At 33.1% G+C, this 10,494-nt stretch overlaps 1 protein-coding gene across 1 annotated transcript; it reads right to left on the reverse strand.

Annotated features, from left to right (window-relative positions):
• Positions 1 to 8,825: 8,825 nt before the first annotated feature.
• Positions 8,826 to 9,836, reverse strand: LOC107282330 (olfactory receptor 10A5-like). The gene has a single exon (XM_015810100.2). The coding sequence runs from the start codon at positions 9,828 to 9,830 to the stop codon at positions 8,898 to 8,900; it is 933 nt and encodes a 310-aa protein (XP_015665586.2). The 5' UTR covers positions 9,831 to 9,836; the 3' UTR covers positions 8,826 to 8,897.
• Positions 9,837 to 10,494: the final 658 nt, after the last annotated feature.

Here is a 10,494-nt window from a genome sequence, read left to right on the forward strand (position 1 = left end):
ATAAGGGAAGAAAGAAGAAGCCCCCTTTCTCTTCTCCACAAATCCAACCAACATAGCAGGTAAGCAGGCAAATCTTTTAGCCCAAACCTTCCTTTTCGCTGCTTTCTCCAGGAACGAGGGAAATCCCTCCTCCCCTTTTGTAGGCTGCTAAAATCAGTCAGATTCAGCCGAAATCCTCCAGCACGGACTCACACCGGATCCCTTCTAGCCAGGAAAACTGCTCAGATAAATTTGACTGGAACTGTCACGTCACCGTCCAGCTACTCCACCGCTATACTTTGGCCAGCTGACAGTTGTCATTCCTTCACGGCTGCCATTGTCGGCCGTTTTTCCACCTCCGCTTGGCTTGTCAAAGCTTCTCCTGGGTTCAACGGTCCTGGTTGCCACCTAGAACTGCTCCCCAGGACGCCTTGTTATTCCCAGTCCCCCTCCAGGGAACTGGGGACCCCCAAAGGATCTGTCAAGCAGTCGGGAACGGGGTTAGATGCTCCGGAGAAATGTCCAACACACCCGTTCTTCTTAACAGCTGGCCCCGCCCCCCACTTTATTTTATTTATTAATTTATTTATTTATTAAATTTATATACCGCCCTATCTCCCTTACGGGACTCAGGGCGGTGAACAGGTGATACTAAAAACCACGATAATAAATAAATAGTTTCTGTTCTAAAATCGAATTAAATAACAGGCCTGTTCTAAAAACACACCCATACAAAAACCCGCACTGAAACTTCTTTTGTGATATCCCCCCTTTACTGAAACTGGCTTGTGGGGACACCTTTAGGATTGAAATTGGTCTTTTTCTGGTAGCAATTCTTTATGTTACTTTACCTTTTATTCTGATTTTAACGTCTTATTCTGGAATTATTCTTGCCATTTTGAAGATCTCATCCTCTGAGGGCCGAAAGAAAACTTTTTCCACTTGCTCCTCACATCTTATTGTTGTGACCTTATTCTTTGGTTCTAGTTCTATCATATATCTGAAGCCCAACTTCACTTATTCACCAAACACTGACAAATACCTCTCACTTTTTTATACATTCATTAGCCCTGTTTTAAACCCTGTTATATATAGTTTGAGGAACAAGAAAGTGAAAGGTGCTTTTATGAAAATTTGGGAAAGAAAACCATTTGATTGAACAATTTTTATAAACTTTTATTGTACAGTATATCCCAAGGAGCTGTAATAGCTGTACATGCTATTTACAAAGCTTATACAAATCTGTTTCCTAAAGTTAAATCTTATAATGATGAAGTATCATTTAGATTTGAAGGATCTAATACTGTTCCAATTAAATTGTCTTAGAGATCTTGTAAAGTGAAATTATGAAAGACTTATTTAGGAAAATATTGAAGAAAAATGGACATAATGAGTAGTCCTTTCCTTTAAATTCTTAATACTAACTTGGATCTTTTATTATCTTACTTAACCTCTAAGAAATAATACTCCCTACATATTGCTTCTAGCAAGGAGGAAAAGACTTCAAGTTTAATATACTCTAATATGCGGTATATACAAGGAGACCACAGATATTTTATAAGTTATATTTCCATACAAATGAAAAATGTCATAGTTTACTAAAATATATGTTATTTTAGTGAACCATATATTAACAAGTTTGCTACCCCCAAACAACTTGGGTAGGTTAAAATTGGGGAATATACACATAGTAAAAATAACAGTATATATATCACAGTAAAAATATAAGCAGGATTGGATTTTTTACATACTACATCACATGGCAAAAAGAGATATTAACAGTAGCCTTCAATGTTCAATATAGAGTATAAATATTAAAACTGTAGTTAATGGTTGGCGAAACAAATAGAAGGGAAGGGTAGAAAACTAAAAATCCATAATGTTCTTACTCATGCTTTATTAGTATTTTTTTATTTTCCTTTTGTATTTTTATTTGGTGTAACTTTCTTTAAAATGTGTTAAAAGTTATCCCTCAAAACAGGGATATTAGCTCTGATCACCAATACAAGTACAGTGGGCTTTTTAAAAGAATATATGAAACAGATTCAATCCATATGTTTAAAGTAAAAACATATTCAATCTTTATAGGGAAGTTTGATGCCTTCAATGAATTGTTAACTTTATAAAATTGAATTTTTATAAAGGTCTAAAATTGCCTTCAATGAATTGTTAACTTTCATAAAATCATAGGGCTGGAAGGGACTTTGGAGGTCTTCTAGTCCAACCCCTCTCCTACAGTATGTACTGTAATTTTATGCATGTATTAATAGTGTGCTGTGTTTTTAAATTCTGTGACTTGATCTTGAACCATTAATAAACAAACAAATTAATAAACATAATGACTAGGTTCGTATAACTTTTGCATATCACAATTATTATACACCAAAAGTCCTTTCCCTCCCTTCCCCCAGGATTTTTTTATAATTTTGTTTTACTATCTACTTTTTAAAATGTCCAACAATCTTTAGTTTCTTTTCTTATTAAATTGACTTGACACTGAATCCAACTCATCATTGCTTTTCTTGAAATTCAGCATATGCACTTGACTACATTCAGAGTTTATTGTATTATTTTATTTTCCACAATCGAGAATTCCAACTCTCCATGATCGCTTTCCTCAACATTTTCCCTATTTACACTTCTATAATTAAGTGTTCTCAATTAATGATTAAAGGATAGCTGATTTTCTTAAGGCCTTATTTCAGCTTCTCAAGAAGAATGTTTTCTGTGGCCAGATATTGTGCTTCATAATATATTTAGGACAGGAACATTGGGAGATTGACAACTGAACATTATTACAGAAAGAATTCATTGAAAAAATATTTCAGACAATGTTAGAAACATTTTTGCATAAATGGATTTCTCTTCTCTTTCACACTGTTAAACCTTTATTTTATTTAATATCTAGGTTTCCTTTGAAATAATTAGATAACATGGTTAAAATGCTAATCATTCTGAAAGAAGAACTGCAAGATTGTCAAACACTTAATGCCACAAATAAATATATCCTCTTTCAAAAGATGGGTTACTTATTTTTCTTATCAGTTCAGTTCAAATTATTTCAGATTAGGCAAATACCATGTGTTTTTTGTCTAAAAGTGCAAAGTCCTTTAGAGTATTTGCATAAACATGTAAATTTTCCACAGAGATGTACTTTTCCAGCATTACTACCAGAAAGTCTTCCCATAAACCAGGATACATTAATATAGTAAGGCTTCTAATTTCTGGGTGATTCATTTAAGATTTGGGGTGGGAAAAACATTATTTCCATTCTGTGATACTGCTTCTTTAAAAAAAATGTTTATCTTGCAATATTTTTCAAGTGGTTTGGCATTGCCCTTTTCCCAGGATTGTGAGACAAGCCCACCCAACTGACTTCCATGTGTAAGGCACCATTACAACACATATTTCCTTGATTCTAGTACCTTAATCATTAAACCCCAAAGGCTTCATCAAGGTCTAAAAATACACAGCAGAAATCCCACAGCAGAACTGTATTATAAAAATCTTTCTTCCCTCCCTCCCTCCCTCCCTCCCTCCTTCCGAGATTTAAATGGATCTTTTGGCACTTGCTTGTACAGCAATATTTGGATAGTGACAATAGTGATAATACTCAAGATAAAGTTTAATCAATGTGATCAGTTCATTTCACATATTAATTTGTTAAAAATGATGGGTGAGATTGGAGAACTTAAAATAAATGAGAAGAATATGACCTGTGAATAGAGGGTTGGGAGCTATGAGGGAAGATACGAGGCTCATAGTCTTACACAAAGTTACTGGATTTCACCAATCCACAAAAAGCACATTTAAATGGAACAAAGGTAAAAGACCTTAAGTGCAGCAGAGAACTAAAGTAACCCTGGGTAAATATACCTTCGCTCCAAGAAAGATTAGGAAATGAAACAGTTATAAAACTTAAAGAATTAAATTCAAAATGCTTACCACGATTCTGGAATAAGAAAATTTAAAAAATGTATGAACTAAATGAAATAAATTTACATTAACCTTTGAATACTGCAGCATGTAAAGTATTTTGTGAATTAAATGAACAGATAACATTTATCTTTATGGGAAAGAGGAATGTTTAAATTTGTTAAGGAAACAGATTGGCTGATTGTATTAAACAAAGTGATAAGTAGAAAAAAAACACATGAAGTTTTGAAAATGTTATGTGATTACAGAAGTATGGATGTGCTGAAATTAATGCCTGTAGAGTGTTACAGGAATGGTGGAAAATCCCTCTTTTATTTTTTATTCCCTTTTTATGAACTACAAATTTGAAATAATGACAAATGTATTATTAAAGAGACTGAAATATATATATGTACTTTTGCCAAATATGGAACCTTTTGTGGACTTTTTACTGAAAACAGATAAAGCCAAATTTTACAATTGAACAAGTACTGAATAAGGGAACAAAGGAATTATGGTTATGTATAGGAGGGAGAGAGAGAGGATAACGATTTTAACTAAAACTGCTGTAATTAAGATCATAAGTCACTTCTTTAATTATTTTGTATTTTTTTTTCTTTTACCTGCATTGTTTCCTAAATCTTTTCTTTCTTTTCCTTTTTTTCAGCTTCCTCTTCTTTCCTTTTTCCTTTTTTATACATTTCTTATATTTCTTTTTTTCAAGTAAAATTGTAAATAAAAATTAGATAAAAGTGTATGAAATAATACTTCACATAAATGTGGTAATCTATTTATTTTTCATTTCTTGTGCCATATTCTTAATTCAGAACATTTTGCAGAGTTCTTCCTCTTGCATACATCAATTAGGTTGAATGTTATACAAAAAAAAAAGAATTCTCAATAATTATCAAATTTCATCTCTAGTGCAAGAAGAGGCACAATGATAGCAAGAGAAATCCTCCTTGGTTATTACTAGATTTCTAGTCTCGTTTCAATTTATCTTTGATTTTAATTACATAATTAAGACATAGACATATAAAATGGCAGCTGGTATGCTATGAAGTACATCACTGTATGAGGTTATACACTAAAAACTCCCTTTTTACAACCCTGTAATCCTTTAGTTCAAGTTCACAGCAGAGATAGAGATAGAGATAGAGATAGATAAAGATAGATAGATAGATAGATAGATAGATAGATAGATAGATAGATAGATAGATAGATAGATAGATACTCTTCCTGATGCCATGCAGAGTTCACAGCAGATATATCTGCAAGACAGAAATATCTGCCACTACTTAGGATTGAACTCTCAACCTTCTTAGTGGGAGGTGAATGTCTTTATCAGTAGGCCAACACACCACTCTAATACACTATAACACACTCTATAGTTTTTACATTAAAAAAATCTCTATCCATCCACATTTCACAGTATTAAAGAATATCTCCAACTTTATACATTAATTTTTTTAGGGCCTGAGTCACCTCTTTATTTCGCAAACTATATATGAGAGGGTTGAGTGCTGGAGTAATAATGATATAAAACACAGAAGCCATCTTCACATATTCCATTGAAGTGCTGGGTTTTGGTCGCATATATATTGAAAGGACTGATCCAAAAAAAAGTAAAACTACCATCATATGAGAAGAGCATGTGGAGATGGCCTTATGCTTCCACAAGAGAGAACCTTTGCCAAAGATGGAGTACAGAATGTGAGTGTATGACATAAGAATTAATAGAAATGGTAAGTAAATAGATATGAAACAGACATGCACATTTTGGCTTGAGCTATTTTCACTAAGGCAGGCATTTCACAGAGAAAATGATCAATCTTATTGTGGTTATCAAAGGGTAAGTTCAAAATCAATGCAGTATTTATGGCAGAAAAGAATAAACCTCCCACCCAACAAACAGTTGCCATTGAAATACAGACCTTTTTAGTTATTGTGAGGCTACGCAATGGAAGGCAAATGGCAATGTAACGATCATTGCACTAAGAAGAAAACATTCTGTAATTCCAAATGAAAGGACGAAGTAAAGTTATACCACAGTGGATGAGAGAAATGATCCTTTCCTCAGACAGCATTTGGGGCACCACAGTTGAAGTATAACAAGCCTCCAAGACAGAGAAGTTGAAGAGAAAGAAGTACATAGGGCTGTGAAGGTGAGAATCTACTATGACCAGAAGTACAAGGAGCAAGTAGCCAATCATGGCCATCATGTAAATAAAGACAAATGTCACAAAAAGGGCAATATTTGTCACCCAGTGATTTGAGATTCCTATTAATATAAACTCTTTAGGTCAAGAAGTCTGATTGACATCTCTCAGGTTGTCCATTACATCTGATAAAATAAAAGAAATCACCATTGGTAATACTAGCCACAGCCTAAGAGACCATAATTTTTACAGAGACCCAACAATCTTTTTTGTGGTTGGAAGTTTTTCTTTTTTTCCCCCTTGCTTATCAGATATTTTTAGATAGGAAGAAGTAGAGAGCTGACTAACTTGTTGCTAATGATACGATATATAGAAAGTTTGAAACAGAAGGGTTTGTATTTCAGAAGAAGTTCACCAGTCTAAGGAAAGTAGCATTAAACTGGTATATGCTATTCAATAAAACCAAAAGGTGTGTTTGTGTGTGTGTGTGTGTGTGTGTGTGTGTGTGTGTGTGTGTGTGTAAATTACAGTTGGTGAGAACTAGAAAAAGTATTAGCTTATAAAGTGTTCAGGGCCAATATATAGCTGTTAATGACACTGCAGTTTTTATGCAGTGGATGATAAGGGGTAGAATATAGAACAAAAATTCAGGATGGCACTCCTGAGTGAAGTACTGAATGTAGCTAAAGCTGAAATATTTAGGACATAAAATACAATGCTTGTTTATTGTTAGAAGACCCTATAAAATAATAGGTAAGATAGCTGGATGCTATTGCTGATATCTCAAGCTTGAGCTAATAAGAATTTTAAAAAGCAATTCCTGGCAGAAAATCTTGACAAAATCTTATCCACCGGGTCTTGAATAGTTAACAGTGACTGAATGACTGAAATGAAGTTTTATTCATTTTAACCATTTTTATATTTATCTTTTTATCATTTTGTAAGCTGTCCAGACTCAGTTTATGGTAAGATGGGTAGTACATATATTTAATAAATAAATAAAACCAAAAACATCCTCTTAGTTGGTACGGCTTTTGAAGAAAAAGGATTGAGAGAATCTCATCTTATTTCTTAAATTCTAAAAAACCAATAAGCAGAACTTTCCTCTTTCCCCCATCCTTCCTTCCTTCCTTCCTTCCTTCCTTCCTTCCTTCCTTCCTTCCTTCCTTCCTTCCTTCCTTCCTTCCTTCCTTCCTTCCTGTATTGAACAAGTTTCTACCACCTTGGTGGGTGCATTGCAGTGATAATTAACAGATATAATATCATTTGTCATTACTCTTGTTACAATATGATCACAGTAAAGGGAAAAAACCCTTCAGCAACAGTAGGTATTCAAAATAACTGTTTTTTATTACTTTCTACAATTCAAAATACACATTTTTCATGAAAAAAATAATAATTGTTTCACACATCTGTTCTTGGAGGATATTTTTTTTAAAAAATAGATTGCTCTGTCCCTGATTTTTCTTCTCTTTCATTCCCCACAGAAATATATTAAAAATGAAGATATTCCATTGTTGATGTTCCACATTTTAGCAAGAATAATATCCAGCCTGCAGAGTAACTGAGAAATATAGATTTTTATATGAAAGCATGAATCTTTTCTGAGATGTGATAAACACATTAGTAATACATATAGGAATAATTGCACAAGCATACAGAATCAATTCTCATGAGACAAATAAGTCTTCCCATGATTTATTTTAATTAGAAATTATGATGTTGAAGCTCAAGCTTGTGGGATCTTGGTGAAATTGTCTATGGCACTGAATAAGAAAGAACAAATGTGTATCGGTTAAAATTATTATTTATGATTTCATGAGATATTTCATACCTACCAAGAGCCTTCCTGCCTTTGGTCTACATCTGATTTCATAATAAAGCTGTAAAACTGAGGCTAACATACCCAGAATTCTTCAGCCAATATTTGGCTATGGGATTGCGGAGGTTCATATTTCTTTTTTTTAGTAATTACAGTGTTCTAAGACTTTTTTCCCCATAATTCAAATTTGACTTTCAAAGTGAAACAAGATATAGACATACATTAAATCTGAATCCAAAAGAAGAAATGGGTGAGGGGTGGGTGATGTAAGTGTATAAGAAGGGACTATTCCTAGGTTTCTGAAAAGTAAAGGCAGGGGAGGTGCTTTCAAACTTTCTCTCTGATATCATCCCTTTGAGGTAATCAAGACAGGATAACAAAATTATGAATACCAATTCTATTTGAATTCTGAGATTACAGTACAGAATCTTATGGGATTCTGCATCCTAGCAGATGTTGAAGATATTATTCTTAGTACTAAGTAGGACACAAAGAAAGTTCAAATACTAATGGTCACTATTTGTATTGCAACTATTACCAAATAATAATACATTCAGAAATGAAGAAGAAAGAATAATGTTTTTTTAATTATTTATTTTAAATGATGTATATATCCACCCATATTGTAACAACAATTGACAATGCAGAAACCAGTAAAAACAACAGAAAACTCCAAATCATAAAATACAAATACATTAAAATGACATGGTCTCATGAAAAATGTTTGTAAAAAATATTATACAGGTTTTGTGAAGAAATAAATTATTTTATTAAAATAAGTAGTTTTCAATTAATTACTTGTTTTCAATTAAAATCAATCCTGTTTTTTTTTAAATTGCCCTTTTGATTCTTGGAGGAAAGAATCCAAAAAACCCCCAAAAACAAATGGATTTATTTATTTATTATCTATTGTTTTTGACTTAGGGAATTTTTGGGAATTAGATCCCTATAAGCTTTGAAAATTATATAGTATAAATGTCACATTTCCTGGGGACTATACAATGTATGTCTGTAAAAAATAGTCAACCAAATACTTTTTTTTCCCAAATTCGCAAAAAGGCACCTTTTACTTCTTGGTTCCTCAAGCTGTATATGATAGGGTTTAAAATGGGGCTAATGAATGTATAAAAAAGGGACAGGTATTTATCAGTATTGGGAAAATAAGTGGAGTTGGGTTTCAGGTACATGATGGAACTAGATCCATAGAATAAGGTCACAACAATGAGATGTGAGGAGCAAGTAGAAAAAGTCTTCTTCCGGCCCTCAGAGGATGAGATCTTCAAAATAGCAATAATGATCCCATAATAAGACAATAAGATCAGAAGAAAGGGTAAAGTAACATAAATAACTGCTACCGCAAAAACAGCAATTTCAGTCATAAAGATATTTCCACATGCTAGTTTCAGTAAAGGGGGGATATCACAAAAGAAATGATTAATGACATTGGAATCACAGAAGGACAGTCTGAACACCATACTAGTCAGTCCAAATGACATGAAGAACCCACTTAACCAAGAGGCTAGAGCTAAACTGGTATAAACTCTTTGATCAATCAAGATAGGGTAATACAGAGGCTTACAGATGGCAACATAACGATCGTAGGCCATTGAGGCCAAAAGGAAACATTCTGTTCCACCAAGGAAAAAAGAAAAATAGGTCTGTGCAGCACAGCCAATAAAAGAAATGGATTTATTCCCAGAATGAATATTGTCAAGCATCTTGGGAATAGTGACTGATGTAAAACAGATCTCAAGGAAGGCTAGATTTCTTAGAAAAAAGTACATGGGTTTATGTAGGGTTGCATCAGCTAATGTAAGGAGGATAATTATAAGGTTTCCACTCAAAGTGATCATATAGATTCCCAAAAATGTAAAAAAGAAAATACTTTGCAAGTAGGACTCATCAGAAAGACCCAAAAGGATGAAATTGATTGGCATTGTACTGTTATGCAGCATATATTCTTTCCTTTTATGCATCCTAGAAAGAAAAAGAACCACATATTACTTTACAAATTTAAAATACAATGATAAATTGTGTAAAAAATATACATAACCTTAAATCTCAGGACATAATCTCAGAGCAATAGCACCAATTATTCAGTTCTGGTTGATCAGAAAAAAAGATTACAAAACCCCATCATTTTTTTCTTTTATAATGGAGACAATTCTTGCCTGCCCTTATTAATTTCTCCATCTGATCAAAGTGTTGTTGGTCATCAGGAATAAACAATTTTATGGAGAGTGGGAATTATGGTTTCTAAAGATATTTATTTATTAATATGTATAGTCTAAAATTGCATGGCTCCACACTCATAGAATTCTGGGAGACACTAGCATGTATCAAAAATTATCATTACATAGACTTTTATGATAAAAATGAGCATTTATTTGTTTCATACTGTATTCAGTTTGTTTCTAATGTTTCTTTCCATTCCAGAATCTTTTGAACATCTTACATCTACCAATAAATTTTGGCTTAATATCTGAATGCCATCAATCATGTCCATAAAAGCAAAAGAAAGAGAAATCCACTCTGCTTTACTGCAGATGTATATAAGATAGTATAGGAGCGGGAAAAATCAGCATATAGTAGATATAAAAACAGTGGAAATGTACCTGA

This window comes from Protobothrops mucrosquamatus, unplaced genomic scaffold (genome assembly GCF_001527695.2).
Source record: "Protobothrops mucrosquamatus isolate PMUCROS unplaced genomic scaffold, P.Mucros_1.0 scaffold7, whole genome shotgun sequence".
NCBI lineage: Eukaryota > Metazoa > Chordata > Lepidosauria > Squamata > Viperidae > Protobothrops > Protobothrops mucrosquamatus.

Coding starts and splice junctions, on each gene's coding strand:
- LOC107282330 (XM_015810100.2), bottom strand. CDS start 9,830: ATGCTGCATAACAGTACAATGCCAATCAATTTCATCCTTTTGGGTCTT.